The sequence below is a fragment of the Lacerta agilis genome, chromosome 7 (genome assembly GCF_009819535.1).
Source record: "Lacerta agilis isolate rLacAgi1 chromosome 7, rLacAgi1.pri, whole genome shotgun sequence".
NCBI classification, from domain to species: Eukaryota; Metazoa; Chordata; class Lepidosauria; order Squamata; family Lacertidae; genus Lacerta; species Lacerta agilis.
In genome coordinates, this window is record NC_046318.1 from 59,355,846 (window position 1) to 59,371,648 (window position 15,803).

Sequence of the window (15,803 nt, forward strand, 5' to 3'; positions counted from 1 at the left end):
CACAGGCAGGACCCAGGTACAAGGGCACTCGCCCCTCCTGCAGTTTTCAGCAAGTGGTATTCAAAAACCTTGTGCCAAGCCTGCTTGGTTTTCATACACAAGAGAAGCAAGATTGCATTCTGGGTCCTATAGGAATTTTTGTGTAGCTGCAAAAGTTTTGGGGGGTGGTACGTTTCTAAAAGTAGCAAATTGTCCACTAGAAGTAGAGCAAGGACCTCAGTGTCTCTATCAAGCTTGAGGGGTTTGCATATTGTTTTGAGACTGATTAATTTCTGACCTTTTAAAAAAATTAAATCCAATGAAAATATAAATCTCATAAAGCATACTTTTTTTTTTACATAAAAATCAGCCAGGTAACAACTTACTTGTCATTTTCCATCCAAAGCAGCAACAGATGAATGCTGCTATATTGCTGTTCCATTGCAGACTTTGCTTTCTGCAAGTAAAACTGAAGCAGATGCTCCTATATTTGTCTATGTGAAATTGCAAATGAGGAAAATATTAAACAGTTTTCTCATTATTTTGTTTATGGATCTGGAGGAGCAAAGTGGGAGCAAAGTGTTTTTGTCTTTTTTTAATAAACCAGTTGTGACTTCATGACTGTTAGCCAGTTTTCACGTGATGGTATAAGATAAACAGTTTGATATGGTATTGGATCAATGAAATATATAGCATGTCTACCAAAATAAGCCTGGGAGTCAGACAATTTTGTAGTTATGATAAATGGGAGCAGTTTTCATGAATGTTTTCACATCAGAAAGCACACACACACACACCTCATTCCAGTGAATCTTCAGGCATGGCATCAAAATTGGAAGGTAGTTTGCCCTCATTCTGAATGAATTTACCTTCAGAAATTTCACCACAAACCCAAATATATTTGGCTGTATAGTGGCATGCATGAGATAGCACACGTGACTATTCACAGAAAGAACGAGACCAAATGACTAGTGAACAGACCTTGTTCAATGAATGCACACGAAAGCTCATACCAAGAACAAACTTAGTTGGTCTCTAAGGTGCTACTGGAAGGAATTTTTTCATTTTTTATTTTGCTTTGACTGTGGCAGACCAACACGGCTACCTACCTGTAACTGCAACTACCACAATGCAACTTTCTTCTCTGATCTAGGCTGAATGAAATAAGCCATGTGGATTTTGTACTAGGGGTGGCCTGAGATGTTTCAGCGACGGGGGCACAAACTCCTTAAGGGTACTCCCCCACCAGGTGAGGGCAGATCCGTTCCAGATCCCCCTCCTCCCACCCAGCAGTGGGGCTTCACAGAAGCTGGTGCAAAGCTCTGCCACACTGCCAGGCGGAGGGGGGAGATTTCCCCCTGCCTAGCAGCAAAGCTGGGTGGCAGAACGCCTCCCCTCTTGCTGACTTGGTAGGAGAAGAGGCATTTTGCAGAGCTTTGCTGCCAGTCCCTGTCTGACGTTAGAGGCTGGAAAAAGCAGTGGCAAAGCTGGATGGTGGAACAAGATGCCAACCCTTGAATGGGTCGCACCTGAGGCGGCTGCCTCACCCAGCCTCATAGGTGGTCCAGCTCTGTTTTGTACTGTATTTGCATGGAAAATCCCAAACACACTTTGCAAAGGACATACAGTATGAGTCCTAAATGTGTCTTTTACATACATGGATGAACATAGAAATAGTGTGCATTTGGGGGGGAAGGACTGACAGGGAATATACCATTGTTCTAACTTACCCTTCGCTGAAGAAATATTAAAACATAGAAATAAGGCTATACCTTGAACTTCAGTTTTCGCCTTTATGAATAGATTGTACTGGGATACCTTTGTGTTGAAATGTTATTTGTGTCATAGCTGGTACCTTTTGTTCTTTTTCTCTTCAGTGAAATCAGATGAGTTACAAACAATCAAGAAGGAATTAACTCAGATCAAAACAAAAATTGACTCTTTGCTAGGGAGGCTGGAGAAGATTGAGAAGCAGCAGAAGGCTGAAGCTGGTACGTGGAAATAATCTGTAGCTCTTGGCAGCTCATTAAAGGGTGAATTAATTCTGTGCAAGGTTGTGAATCATATTGTCAGTTCTATGGGAGAAGCAATTTTGCAAATACTGGTGTGCTCACGTTTAGGACCAGAAAGAGGCTTTTGGAGTACAACCTTATGAGCCACTAAGCAACTAACAACTGTTTAAAGACTAAGTTTAGCTATTCTCTTGGCTGCACCCATACACCAATTTACCTTGGGAGTAATCCCCACTGAATTAAGTGACACTTATTTCAGAGTAGATAGGCCAATCTTACAGGTCAATCATATGCATATGAGTGCACAGTCATTTCTTCATCTCCCCTCTGTCTGCATTCAGAAGGTTTGAGGTTCAATCCCAGGTATTTCCAATTAAGAGGATAAGATAGCAGGCATTGGGAAAGTTTGCTGCAAAGGACTTGGGAGAGCCACAAGCAGGTAGAGTAGACAATAATGAATTAAATATTCCAATAATTGACAAATATTCCACCCTATGAAATAAAGAGGCTGCAAACTGTTTTGTCCTTGACAGGGTACAATTCTGCTAATATTTATGGCAGTTTGTTTTAAAAATTTCTTAACTGCTCTTCATGCAAAAATGGATTTCAGGTTGGTATATAAAGAAATGTAAATTTACAGAAACCTTGATCTCTCCACTACTTAGTGCCGCTAAAGAAGGCCTCCGTTGGCCCTCTGGTCAGGCCACTGCCACCACTAGAAAGGATGAGCACTTAAGCTATGCTGCCAAACACCTTAGGAAGAGCTTCTTCCCTGCTTCATGCCAGTGATGATCCAGTTCCAATGATCTCATTACCACTGTCAGCAGAAAGGGGAAAGGGGGAGAAGGGAAGGGCAGTAGAGCTTAAGAACATTGATGCAGCCTCATCCCATCATTCTGCATCCCAGGTGCCTTGACATTGCACACCACACTGCTGCCTCTTCTGATGCCCGGGTCACAAAAGCATCTTGCACTCAGAATATACCATCTGGAGAGCCACAGGTTCCCTATCTCTGGACCTGCTCCGCATAATTGCTGTAGATTAAAATAAAAACCTAGAACATTCATTGCAAGGGACTCTTGATTAGTGGGGAATTCTGAAATGTATGTATTCTTGCACAGTGCAATGGAAAATCTATTAATTGCATACCCTCTGACATGTCGCAGGCATCTTCTGGGCCGCGTTCCCACGTGAGTCACATGACCCACACAAGTGCACGGCACCCGAAAACAGGATGTCCCAATTTAATTGGGACAGTAAAGGGACATGTTATTACATAAAAACGTAAACACAAATTACGCACAAGTTGGTATTTTAAACATTGTTAACGTCAAAACACTGCAAAATAAAGCACTTTCCTTCTGGGGTGGCAAATCCCATGAAGGAGGAGTCAGCATAAAAGCTATTAATATGCAAAGAGCCTTCATAAGAGCAGGAAAAATTATGGGGTTTTGTGGAAAAAAGCTTTTGAATTCATTTAAATACAAATCAGATCTTAGACTGTCATTCTGCACTGACTCATAGACAGCAGAATATAAAAAGATAGCTCAGAGCATGTTAATCACGACTGAACTGACAGGTGAGCATACTTATTATTATTATTATTATTATTATTATTATTATTATTATTATTAACATTAATTTATTAATCACCTTCTACATAGTCACCTCAAGGCAATGTACAAAAAAAAACACCACCCTAGATCCTTTTCAATACTGGTTATGCTACATGATTGGGTGGGGATATGAACCCTGACCAAAGTGGCTCTTTTGTAGGTTCTGGGTACAAGAGAGGGAGAGAGGGAGACTCTTATCTATTCTGTATCATGACATTTAAATTCATATATGGTATAATGCAACCATAGTACTTTTGGGTACCAGTGATTTAAATCATGTGCTGACTTTTGACTTCAAAATCAGTGGGATTTAATCCTGCTTAAATGGCTTGATTGTGAACTGATATGTGTGATGGCCTGGGAGTCAGACTCTGATGCTGAACCTGAGGGATCCCAGCCTGCACAGGATTCCCCGCCTCCAGAACCAGCTGAGCCGGGGCCAGGGCTTGAGCCTGAAGGATCCCCACCTGTGCTGGATCCCCAGGTGCAGGCATCAGCAGAGTCTGCTCTGGCTCCTGATGGGAGGGAGGACCCATTGCCTGCAGGTGCTCCACTCCCAGCCTCTTCAGAGGAAGCTGAGGCATCCCCTGGGTCCAGTAACCCACCAGCCTCTCCTGAGCTACAGAGGCTCAGGGCAGAGAGGCGAAGGGAGTTAAGTGTCTGCAGGAGGAGTGCTCGCCTCCAGGCCCGGAGGAGAGGCGAGTCTCCAGAGGATCGGGGCGGCCCTAAGCATAGGGCCAGATAAAAGCCAGCCAGACCCAGCCCAAGTTGCGTGAGCAACTTAGTTGCAAGCGTGTGCTCAACCTGCAACCTTGTGCCTGAACCTGCCTTGGACCTTGACCTGCTCCCTGCCTCGCTCCCCGCCGGACTGATCTCCTTTGGACCCATAGACCCAGGACTGGACTTGGACCTCGCTTCATGGACAAACCCTTGGGGCCAGCACAGTTTGCTCACGCCACACCCGCACTCCCCCTTCGCTGGGGTGCGTTCGGGAGGAACTAGTAGCCATGGCTGACCAGGCGGCTGCGCTGGTGGCATTGGCCCAGGAGAACCAGGCCTTGACCCACACCGTGCAGCAGCTAAGCAATGCTGTTATGGCGCTTCAGCAGCGTTTGGATGCCTTACCGGCTCCTGGGGCCGCCGCCCCAGCTCCTGGCAAGTACCCAGTGGCCCTGCCAGAGAAATTTGATGGGTCCCCAGCCAGCTTTCCCATGTTTCTCGCCCAGGCCAAGCTGTATATTCAGGGGCGAGCTCGGGATTTCCCCGACGACCGCACCAAGGTGCACTTCCTGATCAGCTTGCTAAAGGACCAGGCGGCCAAGTGGGCGTTGCCGCTGCTCCGGCAAGACTCCCCCTTGCTGACAGACTATATGGGGTTTTGCAATCATCTGGAAACCACGTTCGCCAACCCTCAGAAGGGGAGTCAAGCCAATCGGGCAATTCGACGGTTGAAACAGGGCAAGTCCACAGTGGCCACCTACGCCACAGAATTTCGGCTGCTGGCGCAGGACTTGACCTGGAACGACTCTGCACTGCGGGACCAGTATCTCGAGGGACTTTCAGACGAGATACTGGATCAGCTGGCCACGTTGGATCGCCCTGCCACACTGGATGCCCTCATCCAACGGAGTCTGCAGATAGATGATCGGTTGGAGGACCGTCGCCAGGCCCGGGGCCGCCGGCACTCCGGGCTCCCAGCACCGGTGCTTCCCTGCAGTTCTGTGGCCAGAGCTGAGTCATTGGAGGAGCCGATGCAGCTCGGGGCAGCGCGGCCTCGCCTCTCCCCCTCGGAAAAGACTCGGCGCCGGGAGGGGAACCTGTGTCTCTACTGCGGTGGGAGTGGACACTACGCCCGAACCTGCCCTGAGAAACGCCAGCCGCAGGTGAAACGGCCAACCCCAGTAGCCGATGGCCCAGGCTACCTGGGGCCCCAAGCATCACATGATGGGCCCTCACCAGTGGAATTGCAACACCTCATGATACCGGTGCGTCTATACCCCCCCGGTGGGCCCTGGATTCTCACCCACGCTCTGGTGGATTCGGGGGCAACCCGCTCCTATATGGACTCTGCCTTCGCCACTCAGCATCAGGTGCTGCTTCAGAACAAGCCGGAACCAGTACAGGTGGAGGCAATTGATGGACGGCTCCTACGCTCGGGCGCGGTTACTCGGGAGACCCAGCCCTTGGTCCTGTGCTACCAGCAGCACCGGGAGGTGCGAACCCTGGACATTGCCACCATGCCCCGGTTTCCCCTGGTGCTTGGGATGGACTGGCTGGAGTCGCACAATGTTCAGATCGACTGGGTCAATCGGACTGTACGCTTCCCAGACCCGGGTTCCCATGCTCAGTCCGAGTTAGTAGCAGCTGCCCCCATGGGGCAGGCCGTGTCAACGCTCCCTGCCGTGTACCAGGACTATTTAGACGTGTTCGAGGAACAGGGAGCAGACCAGCTGCCGCCTCATCGGTCCTTCGACTGCGGCATAGACCTCCAGCCTGGGGCGCCCCTGCCTGTGAGCCGCCTATATTCTCTTTCGGAGCCAGAGCGTGAAGCCTTGCAGGACTTCCTTCACAAGAACCTGGAACGCGGGTTCATTAGGCCCTCTACCTCACCCACTGCCGCTCCTGTACTCTTCGTTAAGAAGAAGTGTGGGGAGCTTCGCCTCTGCCATGACTACCGGGCCCTGAATAAGATCACCATCCCAGACCGGTACCCCTTGCCCCTTATTGCAGAATTGCTGGAGCGGGTGCAGGGGGCGCAGATGTTCACCAAACTGGACCTCCGAGGGGCCTACAACTTGATTCGGATCCGTGCCGGGGACGAGTGGAAGACTGCATTCGGGACCCGGTATGGGCAGTTTGAATACCTGGTTATGCCGTTCGGATTATGCAACGCGCCCGCCGTGTTTCAACGGTACATCAACCACGTGTTCCAGGACTTGCTAGACAAATACGTGGTGGTGTACCTAGATGATATTCTGATTTATTCCCGTGACCCAGCCCGTCACGAGAGTCATGTTCGGTCCGTGTTGCAGCGCTTGCGGGAGCACCGCCTGTATGCCAAGCTCAGCATGTGCGAGTTCCACCAGCGGTCAGTGGACTTCCTTGGACACCGACTCTCCCCTGACGGGGTGCAGATGGACCCTGGGAAGGTGGCTGCGGTTCGAGAGTGGGCAGCGCCCCGGAACCGCAAGGACTTACAGCGGTTCCTAGGGTTCGCCAACTATTACCGGACCTTCATTGCAGATTATGCTCATCGCACCACCCCATTAACCCGACTGCTGCGCCCCAAGACGCCCTTCTCCTGGGATGAGGAGGCTGAAGTGGCATTTCAGGGGTTGAAAGCCTGTTTCCAGAGGGCGCCAATTTTACAGCATCCTGATCCCTCTCGTCCCTTTGTGGTGGAGACTGATGCCTCCAGTACGGCTCTCGGTGCCATCCTGTCTCAGCAACACGGACCCGATGCGCCGCTGTTACCCTGCGCCTACTACTCCCGGCAGCTCCTTCCGGCGGAGCGTAACTATACCGTGTGGGAGCGGGAACTACTGGCCATCAAGGTGGCCTTTGAGGTCTGGCGCCATCATCTTGAGGGGGCACGACACCCGGTGGAAGTGAGAACGGACCACCGGAATCTGGAGTACCTCCAGACCACCCGCAAGTTGAACCAAAGGCAGATCCGGTGGGCGCTGTTTTTCTCCCGGTTCCAGTTCCGGATCCGCTACATCCCTAGCTCCCAAAACCGGAAAGCAGATGCCCTGTCCCGGAAACCCGAGGACATCGCAGACACTGTACAGCAAGCAGTACCGACGACTATCTTACCACCAGCCACATTCCTGGCCACTCAGGAGGCCAAGCCACTGCAGGCTCGGGTGCGAGAACAGCAACGGGTCGACGCTTGGGCTCAGGAACGGCTCCGGGAACTGTCTGACGGGTCATGCCCTCGATATCCGGGGCTGGCCCTGCACCAGGGCCTACTGCTGCACCAGGGTCGTCTATACATCCCACCAGGACCATTGCGGGCTGAGGTTCTCCAGATGTCCCACGATGCCCCAGCAGCAGGGCACTTTGGGCGGTACCGGACCACTCATCTGGTAAGCCGGGAGTTCTGGTGGCCCCGCCTGAAGGCTGATGTGGCACGCTATGTTGCTGGTTGCGATGTCTGCCGGCGGGCCAAGGGTCCTACTGGGCGACCCCCCGGTCTGCTCCAGCCATTACCAGTCCCACCACGTCCCTGGCACACGGTCTCGCTGGACTTTGTGGTAGACTTGCCCCCATCTCGTCACTGTACCTGCCTCCTGGTTTTCACGGACCATTTCACTAAGATGGTGCACTGTGCCCCCTGCCCGTCCATACCCACAGCTAAGGAGACGGCTCAACTGTACTTGCAGCACATCTTCCGCCTGCATGGCCTTCCCGAGCGTGTGGTTTCTGACCGCGGCGTCCAGTTCACATCCCACTTCTGGCGAGCCCTGCACCAGACCCTTGGGACGGAGGTCTGTCTATCTTCGGCCCACCACCCGCAGACCGATGGCCAGACGGAACGGGCAAATGCGGTGCTGGAGCAGTACCTCCGGTGTTACTGCAGCTTCCAGCAGGATGACTGGGTCGATCACTTGCCATTGGCGGAGTTCGCCTACAACAATGCAGTGAACGCCTCCACCCAGCAGACCCCGTTCCAGGCCTCCTACGGCTACCATCCACGTTTGTTCCCGGACGTGCTGCCAGCTTCCGCAGTCCCCGCAGTGACAGACTGGCTTCAGGAGCTTCAGTCCCAACAACAATTATTGATGGAGCAACTGCGCCAGGCCAAGGACGCATACAAGGCCCAGGCTGACCGACATCGTCAGGAGGGGCCAGAACTCCATGTTGGCGATCGGGTGTGGCTCTCTACCCGTCACCTGCATCCTTCTCGGCCCTCACGAAAGCTGGATGCACGGTTTGCCGGCCCATTCACCATCACTGCGCAGGTGTCACCGGTGGCGTTTCGCCTCCAGTTACCTCCATCACTCAAGGTTCACCCAGTATTCCACCGGTCCCTACTTAGTCCAGTCGCCCCGCCCGACGAGTTCCACCCAGACAATCCACGACCGCAGCCAGTTTTGGTCGAGGGGGAGCCTGAGTACGAGGTGGAGCGCATTCTCGACTCACGATACCGCAGGGGGAAGCTCCAATACCTCATCGACTGGAAGGGGTATGGGCCTGAGGATCGTTCATGGGAACCAGCGGAAAACGTCCACGCACCTGCCTGCCTCCGTGATTTCCATGCAGCTTACCCCAGCAAGCCTGGTCCGGCCCCTCGGTTGAGGGGGAGGCCTGGGAGGGGGGATGGTGTGATGGCCTGGGAGTCAGACTCTGATGCTGAACCTGAGGGATCCCAGCCTGCACAGGATTCCCCGCCTCCAGAACCAGCTGAGCCGGGGCCAGGGCTTGAGCCTGAAGGATCCCCACCTGTGCTGGATCCCCAGGTGCAGGCATCAGCAGAGTCTGCTCTGGCTCCTGATGGGAGGGAGGACCCATTGCCTGCAGGTGCTCCACTCCCAGCCTCTTCAGAGGAAGCTGAGGCATCCCCTGGGTCCAGTAACCCACCAGCCTCTCCTGAGCTACAGAGGCTCAGGGCAGAGAGGCGAAGGGAGTTAAGTGTCTGCAGGAGGAGTGCTCGCCTCCAGGCCCGGAGGAGAGGCGAGTCTCCAGAGGATCGGGGCGGCCCTAAGCATAGGGCCAGATAAAAGCCAGCCAGACCCAGCCCAAGTTGCGTGAGCAACTTAGTTGCAAGCGTGTGCTCAACCTGCAACCTTGTGCCTGAACCTGCCTTGGACCTTGACCTGCTCCCTGCCTCGCTCCCCGCCGGACTGATCTCCTTTGGACCCATAGACCCAGGACTGGACTTGGACCTCGCTTCATGGACAAACCCTTGGGGCCAGCACAATATGTTTGATATGTTTCTGTGAGTTCCAACTGGTAATAACAATACCAAATCCTTTTTATCTGCTGAAGGCTTACTTCTGGTCCTCCCTGGACAAAAACAATCAGCTGCATTGCAAAGGAGAACGACTTGAAAAGTTGCAGGTTTTTAAGTGGCAGATATTTCAAACAATCTATTATAATAGGCAGGGCAGAATATACAGCATGAGCTGCTTACATCCAACAGTGGGAAGCTTAAACAAACATAGAAATGAAAAACAGGGAAAGTTTTAATGATCTTTTATACGCTATACTAAAGTCTGTCTTGCTTATCTTTATGGAAGTTATAAAGGGACAGAAAAGTAATGTGTTTATACTCAGATGTCTTATTTTGCTAATTAATTCTGTGTTTTAAAGCTGGCAAGCTTAACATGAGTCAATAGTGTGATGCAACAGCAAAATAAAAAAGAAAAGCTAATGCTATTTTAGTCTGCATCAACAGAAGTATAGTATCCAGATCAAGGGAAGAAATAGTACTGCTCTATTCTGCTTTGGTCAGACCACACCTGGACTACTGTGTCCAGTTCTGGGCACCACAAATTAAGGATATTGACAAGCTGGACTGTGTTTAGAGGATGACCAAGGTGATCAAGGGTCTGGAAACCAAACCTTAGGAAGAGCAGTTAAAGGAGCTAGGCATGTTTAGCCTACAAAAGAGGAGATAGAGAAGCGGTATGATAGCCATCTTCAGATATCTCAAGGACTATCACATGGGTGATGGAGCAAGGTTGTTTTCTCCTGCTCTGGGGGCTAGGACCGAAACCGATAGCTTCAAGTTACAAGAAAGGAGATTCTGACTAAACATCAGGAAGAGCTTTCTGACAGTATGAGCTGTTTGAGAGCAGAGCAGACTCCCATGAGAGGTGGTAGACTCTCCTTGCTGGAGGTTTTTAAGCAGAGGTTGGATGGCCATCTGTCATGGATGCTTTAGTTGAGATACCCACATCGCAGGAAGTTGGACTAGATGACCCTAGGGATCCCTTACAAGTCTTCAAGTCTATGATACTATAAGAGTGGAAATGACTGATGACAAATATCAGCAGCAGTATACATGTGAACACCAGTTGCTGGGGATCCCAACGAACTGAGTATTACTGCACTTGTATTGTGCTTATGAGCTTCCCAATGACATATGAGAATATTGTGAGAATAAAAGATGGGACTAGCTAGGCCTTTGGTCTGATCCAGCAGGCATCTCTTCTATGGTCCCTCGTTACATTTTCACATGCATCACTGCAACCATGACAGTATGAAATTTACTTTTAGAAAGCTAGGTCAAATGCTCAGGAGACCAGTATCACTTTCATAAGCATGTAATGCTGGCCATAAATATAAATCTGAAACTAACCCTCCAACTTACTCTCCTCTTCCAACTTCATCATTCGAAAAACATCGTTTTAAACTCGGGGGAATTTCAGAAATAGTTTGTGATGGTGCATAGGGAACTTGTGTTCAAAGGCAAATATCCCACTGGGCATGTATCAGCCTCTTAGCAAGCCAAAGGAAGATCTCTGAACCTGGGTAATATATCTGGTATCATTTGGGGATTCAGAGAATGTATTCTGCTGTCTATAACACAGTTCCATTTCTGGAAAAGGGGGTCTTATTTAAGCTACATTCCCCCCCTTTTCTTATAGAAACCCATAAGAAACAAATAGAAGACTGTGCAGACTTGATCCAAGAGGAATGTATATCAGAGAACGCTGACAATTCCACAGAGGATCCTATAGAAGGAGGTTTAGATGCAGATGGAGATGGCGAAGAGATGACTGATGGGATAGAGGAGGATTTTGACGAGGATGGAAGTAACGAGCTGGTAAGAAATTTTAAATAGTTGTATATGTAAGCTGAAAATTTAAAGAATGAATGTAAAAGAATAGCAAAACAAATGCTATTAAAAGCTGAGATGCTGTCTAGAGGTCCTTTGAAAAACTCTTCAGATGGTTATAATGGCAGGCAATGTTAGTTCTTTACATGAATTCCCATCTGAGATGTGGTGAGATACTTTTGGGTGGAGCAGTTTAAAGGGCACACAGTTCTTGAAGGCTATCAACCTAAAAGCATAAAACATACCCTCTGCCAGTTTCATAATCACATTTACCAGTAGTAAACAATTCTGGAGGGTCTCTGTAGAACTCACCTTTGACTAATATGCTTAGGATAACAGCATTTCTCTTTGATTCACAGCCCAGCTGGAATGAGGACCAATTTAGTTTTCGCTGAAAAGAATGGGATGAAATAAATTTATGGAGCTTGATCTTAACGTACGTTTACTCTTAAGTCTCCCTGCATTCCTTGAGGCTAACTCTCAAGGAAGCACGCGGCCTCTCAAGCTAGGAGGATGCAACCTAATTCTCACTTGCTTTGTGGCAAGATCGTTCTGCATGATAAAATAGAGCACACTTCCCTCTCAGAGCTGTAATTGCAGCTAGTCCAGCTTCAATGGCATGCTGTTCCGTCTCCATGTAACGGAAAGGGATAGAAATAACCTTTCTGTGAGGATGACAGCCTCTTCTTTTAAAAAGCAGCAGCAGGAACTATCACAGGAGATCTACGCGAGGAAAGCATAGCCTGGAAAAAAAAACCCTCTCTTTTTTAATATTTAATTTGAAGGACAAGCCTTGATTGTTCTTTCCTGTTTGGGATGGAAAACACAAGCAAGGCTATGTATTTTTTAATCATTGTTTCATGGACTCCTTTCATTTTTTAACCCAAAAGAAAGATATTTTGGGGGTGTGCACCTTATCTCTCCAGCACAACCACATGGAAGCAGTTTTCAGCAGCAAGCCTGTCCTCCCTGCAGCAAGGTTACTTCTATCCCTTTTTATAATTTGTGGACAAAATTCTGCTCTTGACATTTCAATGGTTTTTTGGGGGGAGAAACTTTAGGTCTGTACCAGGAAGAGACCTATTTTCGGCCTGAGGCAAAGCTATATTCCCACCAGGTAGGGGTGTGAGGCACTCTCAGTTTTTATTCTCTCGGTTTCTCCTTTTTACAATCTTTAATTGCGTTCTTCGCATTTCTGTAGCAATTTGCAATTTTAGAGTTAATTTCTCCTAATAAACCTATTTTTAATGCAGTTTTGATTAATGTACACATATTTTGCAAGCAATTTTCCCTAATAGGTTTCGTGTTTTTATCTTGTATTTTTATGCGGTGAACTGCCCTGTGATCTTCGGATGAAGGGCAGTATACATATTTAATTAATTAATATAATAAATATGATACAGTGCATTACTGTATGTTATTTTCATAAATATATGTCTATATGCATTTCCCTGTATATATTCATTTTTGTAAACATTGGTCAGAGAACTGTACTACAAAGTTCGAATAAGTGTGAATTTTGTAGGGTGCCTGTGTTTTCTTTTTCATATTGTTGCAGATAGTATGGATTTGATAGATCCAGCTTTACATGCAAACTGAATTGAATTCCTTTTCCTCCCACCCCATCCCTACCTCTAGGATGTACTCAATCCCTGAAGTGCCTATAGGGTGGTGATGGAAAATAGACCCACTCAGGACCATAGTTCAGTAGTTCAGAATCTGCTTTGCTGTTCAAAGTGGCTGGGGCTATCCAGTCAGATGGATGGGGTACAAATAATATGATTATAATGATGCAGAAAGCCCCAAATTCAATCCCTGGCAGCTTGGACTGGGAAAGAATTCTGTCCGAAAACCAATGGCTGGACATTTCCTGTACTTCCAGTCAATGCAATGGAATCTTTTAAAAGACATTTAGTTTAACGGACATTCTTTGCATGTTCCATGAATGCACACAATGTTTGTGAGCAACTCCTAGCTTGCTAATAGCTTACTCCACACAGATTGCACCATATTATAGGCACAAGATCTGAAACTTGTTGGAAGACAGTGTGTCTCATGGTGGCTTTAGAGCCAGCTTTTAGCACCCAGTACCCATGTGTCCTAGCAAGACCCACCACAGATGCCTGGCCCTGGCCCTGCTTTGAATAATGCTTCCAGCCTGACACTCTGAGCAGCACCAGGTGGCTGGATCTAGTTGCCATTTTCATTTCCACAATATGCCTAATATAGCTAATTTATCAAGGCTGTGTAAGAAATTAATTTGATTGCTAAAACCTGCCACCCAGTATAGCTTGGAGTGCTGCTGCCTACCACTGCTAGATAAGCCCACCAGGGTCCCAGTGACTGAGGCAGACCACCAAAGGGAACTTCCCCCCAGGCCCCTCAATGCCAAAGCTGTCAAACTCTGGTAAAGAAATTCAGAGCACAGTTTGCCAACCAAATTTGCAGACACGAGTGCACCCAACAGTATGAAGGATCTCAATGGATATCTGCTCAGAAATTCACAATGCAGAAGATGGGGAGTCATGCCTGCACTATTTTGTATTTCTGTCCCCTTTTCTCCTGTTTCAGATGTGGTAGCCATTTTGTGTTGTACCACACACCCATGACAGCCATTTTGTGACTGCTACCCATGTAGCTGTCTCAGTCTTGTCCTACAATGAAATGAACCAACAGAAGCTGGAATTCAAGGGCTTGTCTCCTTATGTGAGAAAGTGAAGTCTGAATGGTACATATGCTGTGTGAACAATGCTTAGAAGTCAATGCCATATAAATTTAGGATAGTGGTAGTTACTAAATTACAGGTATTTTAGCCCTGCTGTTCAGACAGTCCTTGCATACTCTAGGAAAACTTTGCAGTAGACACAATAGCTGGAAGTTGTTGCTTGCAACGAGATCTCTTCAAGTTGTAACAAAGGCAGCGCTCCTAACAGTTTATTGATTTAGAAACTGATTTCAATCCCATTCATCATCCTTTCCCATTATTTCTGCAAAATAGTGCCTTTCAGTTGTCAGTGTGTGTCATCTTGAATCAAAGCAAATAATTATTGTCCTCTATTAAAAACAAAATGACATCTGATAAATTACTCGGCAGCATCGGAGTACTTTCGATCCCAGAAAGGAAAATATATTTCTAATGAAGGGGAAAGTGAAATAGATAACATACACAATCACATTGCACTTGACAGTTACAAGATATCACTGTATGAGCAAAAGAAAAGAAATAAAATGTTCTCTGCAGAATATATTATAAATCGGGATCTTCCTAACAGAAAGCATGGTACTTTGGATAAAATGTGAGTTTGTCCAAATGTTTCAGGTGTAATACTTTGTATATTTCTTGAGGTATTGTATGTTGTACATTCTAGTCACCCATGCCACATTACCAACCCCTGTAGATAGTGCCTACTGAAATGCTATTTTTTAAGACGGAAAAATCTGATTCTTGGAAAAACTATCATATCAGGAGGGAAGTTTTTAACTAGAAGTTTTTTTATTAAAAAAAAAGTCTGGGCTGTTTTTTTTAATTGGGAAAATATTGTAACATGTAATCCTCCCTGCCAGGACACTCTGAAGTATTACAATCCCAGTGGAGCTCCATTGCATAATTATTCTAAATTTGTAGGCTGGCTCTGGCTCAGGTTTCTCACCTGTATTTCAGATTTACTGTTGCAACCAATTAATTTTTTGCTGAGGGTTTGCAATATCTCCTTTGCAGCACTAAGGGAAGATACGCTGGGCTTATGTTTTATGTGCTCCAATTACTTTGGGTCCAACTTACGTACTTATATATTTTAACTTTTTGAGAGATTCTTTTTTTTAAAAAAAATGCACTCATTGAAAGAAGTCACCATTCAATTGTGGCCTGAATTTCTCTTCACTTCCAAGATGTTTTCCTTAGACATATCTGACTCTGAATAACCATAACTAAAGGAAAAACTGTAAAAGTTGGGACACAATTCAATGGCAAATGGTTCAAATAAATGGTTCACCAATGCTGTGCCTTTTCCTCCTTTGCTTTTATCTTTTAAATTTAAACCCAATCTGTATTGCTTCTTGACATCATCCTCATTCAGGGACTTTACTACCTCAGTTTACTTCCAAATGCATGCAGAAGACCCCAAGTTTATTCTCCAGCATCTTCAGAGAAGGCTGGAAATTTCCCCTGCCCGAAACCCTGGAGAGACCCTGCCAGTTATGTAGACAGTACTGAGTTAGATGAACCAATGGTCTGACTTGGTATAAGGCAGCTTCCCATATTCATGTTTCTACATTAGCTTAAGCTGAAGGTTAAATGGTAAAGCACACTGAGTCACTTCAGTCCACAGCTCAGCTTCCCATCCCTGCAGATACTATCCCCACCACTGGCTTTCCTCTTTCTCCACTTGTGCAGCAAAGATTATTCATCCT

At 47.5% G+C, this 15,803-nt stretch overlaps 1 protein-coding gene across 5 annotated transcripts in view; it reads left to right on the forward strand.

Moving 5' to 3' along the window:
• RALYL (RALY RNA binding protein like) overlaps window positions 1-15,803 on the forward strand; it is a 244,981-nt gene that overhangs the window by 223,786 nt on the left and 5,392 nt on the right. For 3 of the 5 annotated variants that reach the window (XM_033155497.1, XM_033155494.1, XM_033155495.1), the window contains exons 7-9: window positions 1,857-1,970; window positions 11,203-11,381; window positions 11,753-11,962. In XM_033155497.1, the coding sequence (XP_033011388.1) occupies window positions 1,857-1,970; window positions 11,203-11,381; window positions 11,753-11,788 (329 nt within the window). In that variant the 3' untranslated portion in view covers window positions 11,789-11,962. Of the gene's footprint in view, window positions 1-1,856; window positions 1,971-11,202; window positions 11,382-11,752; window positions 11,963-15,803 lie in introns of those variants that run through there. The other 2 variants (XM_033155496.1, XM_033155493.1) reach the window with 2 other exon arrangements.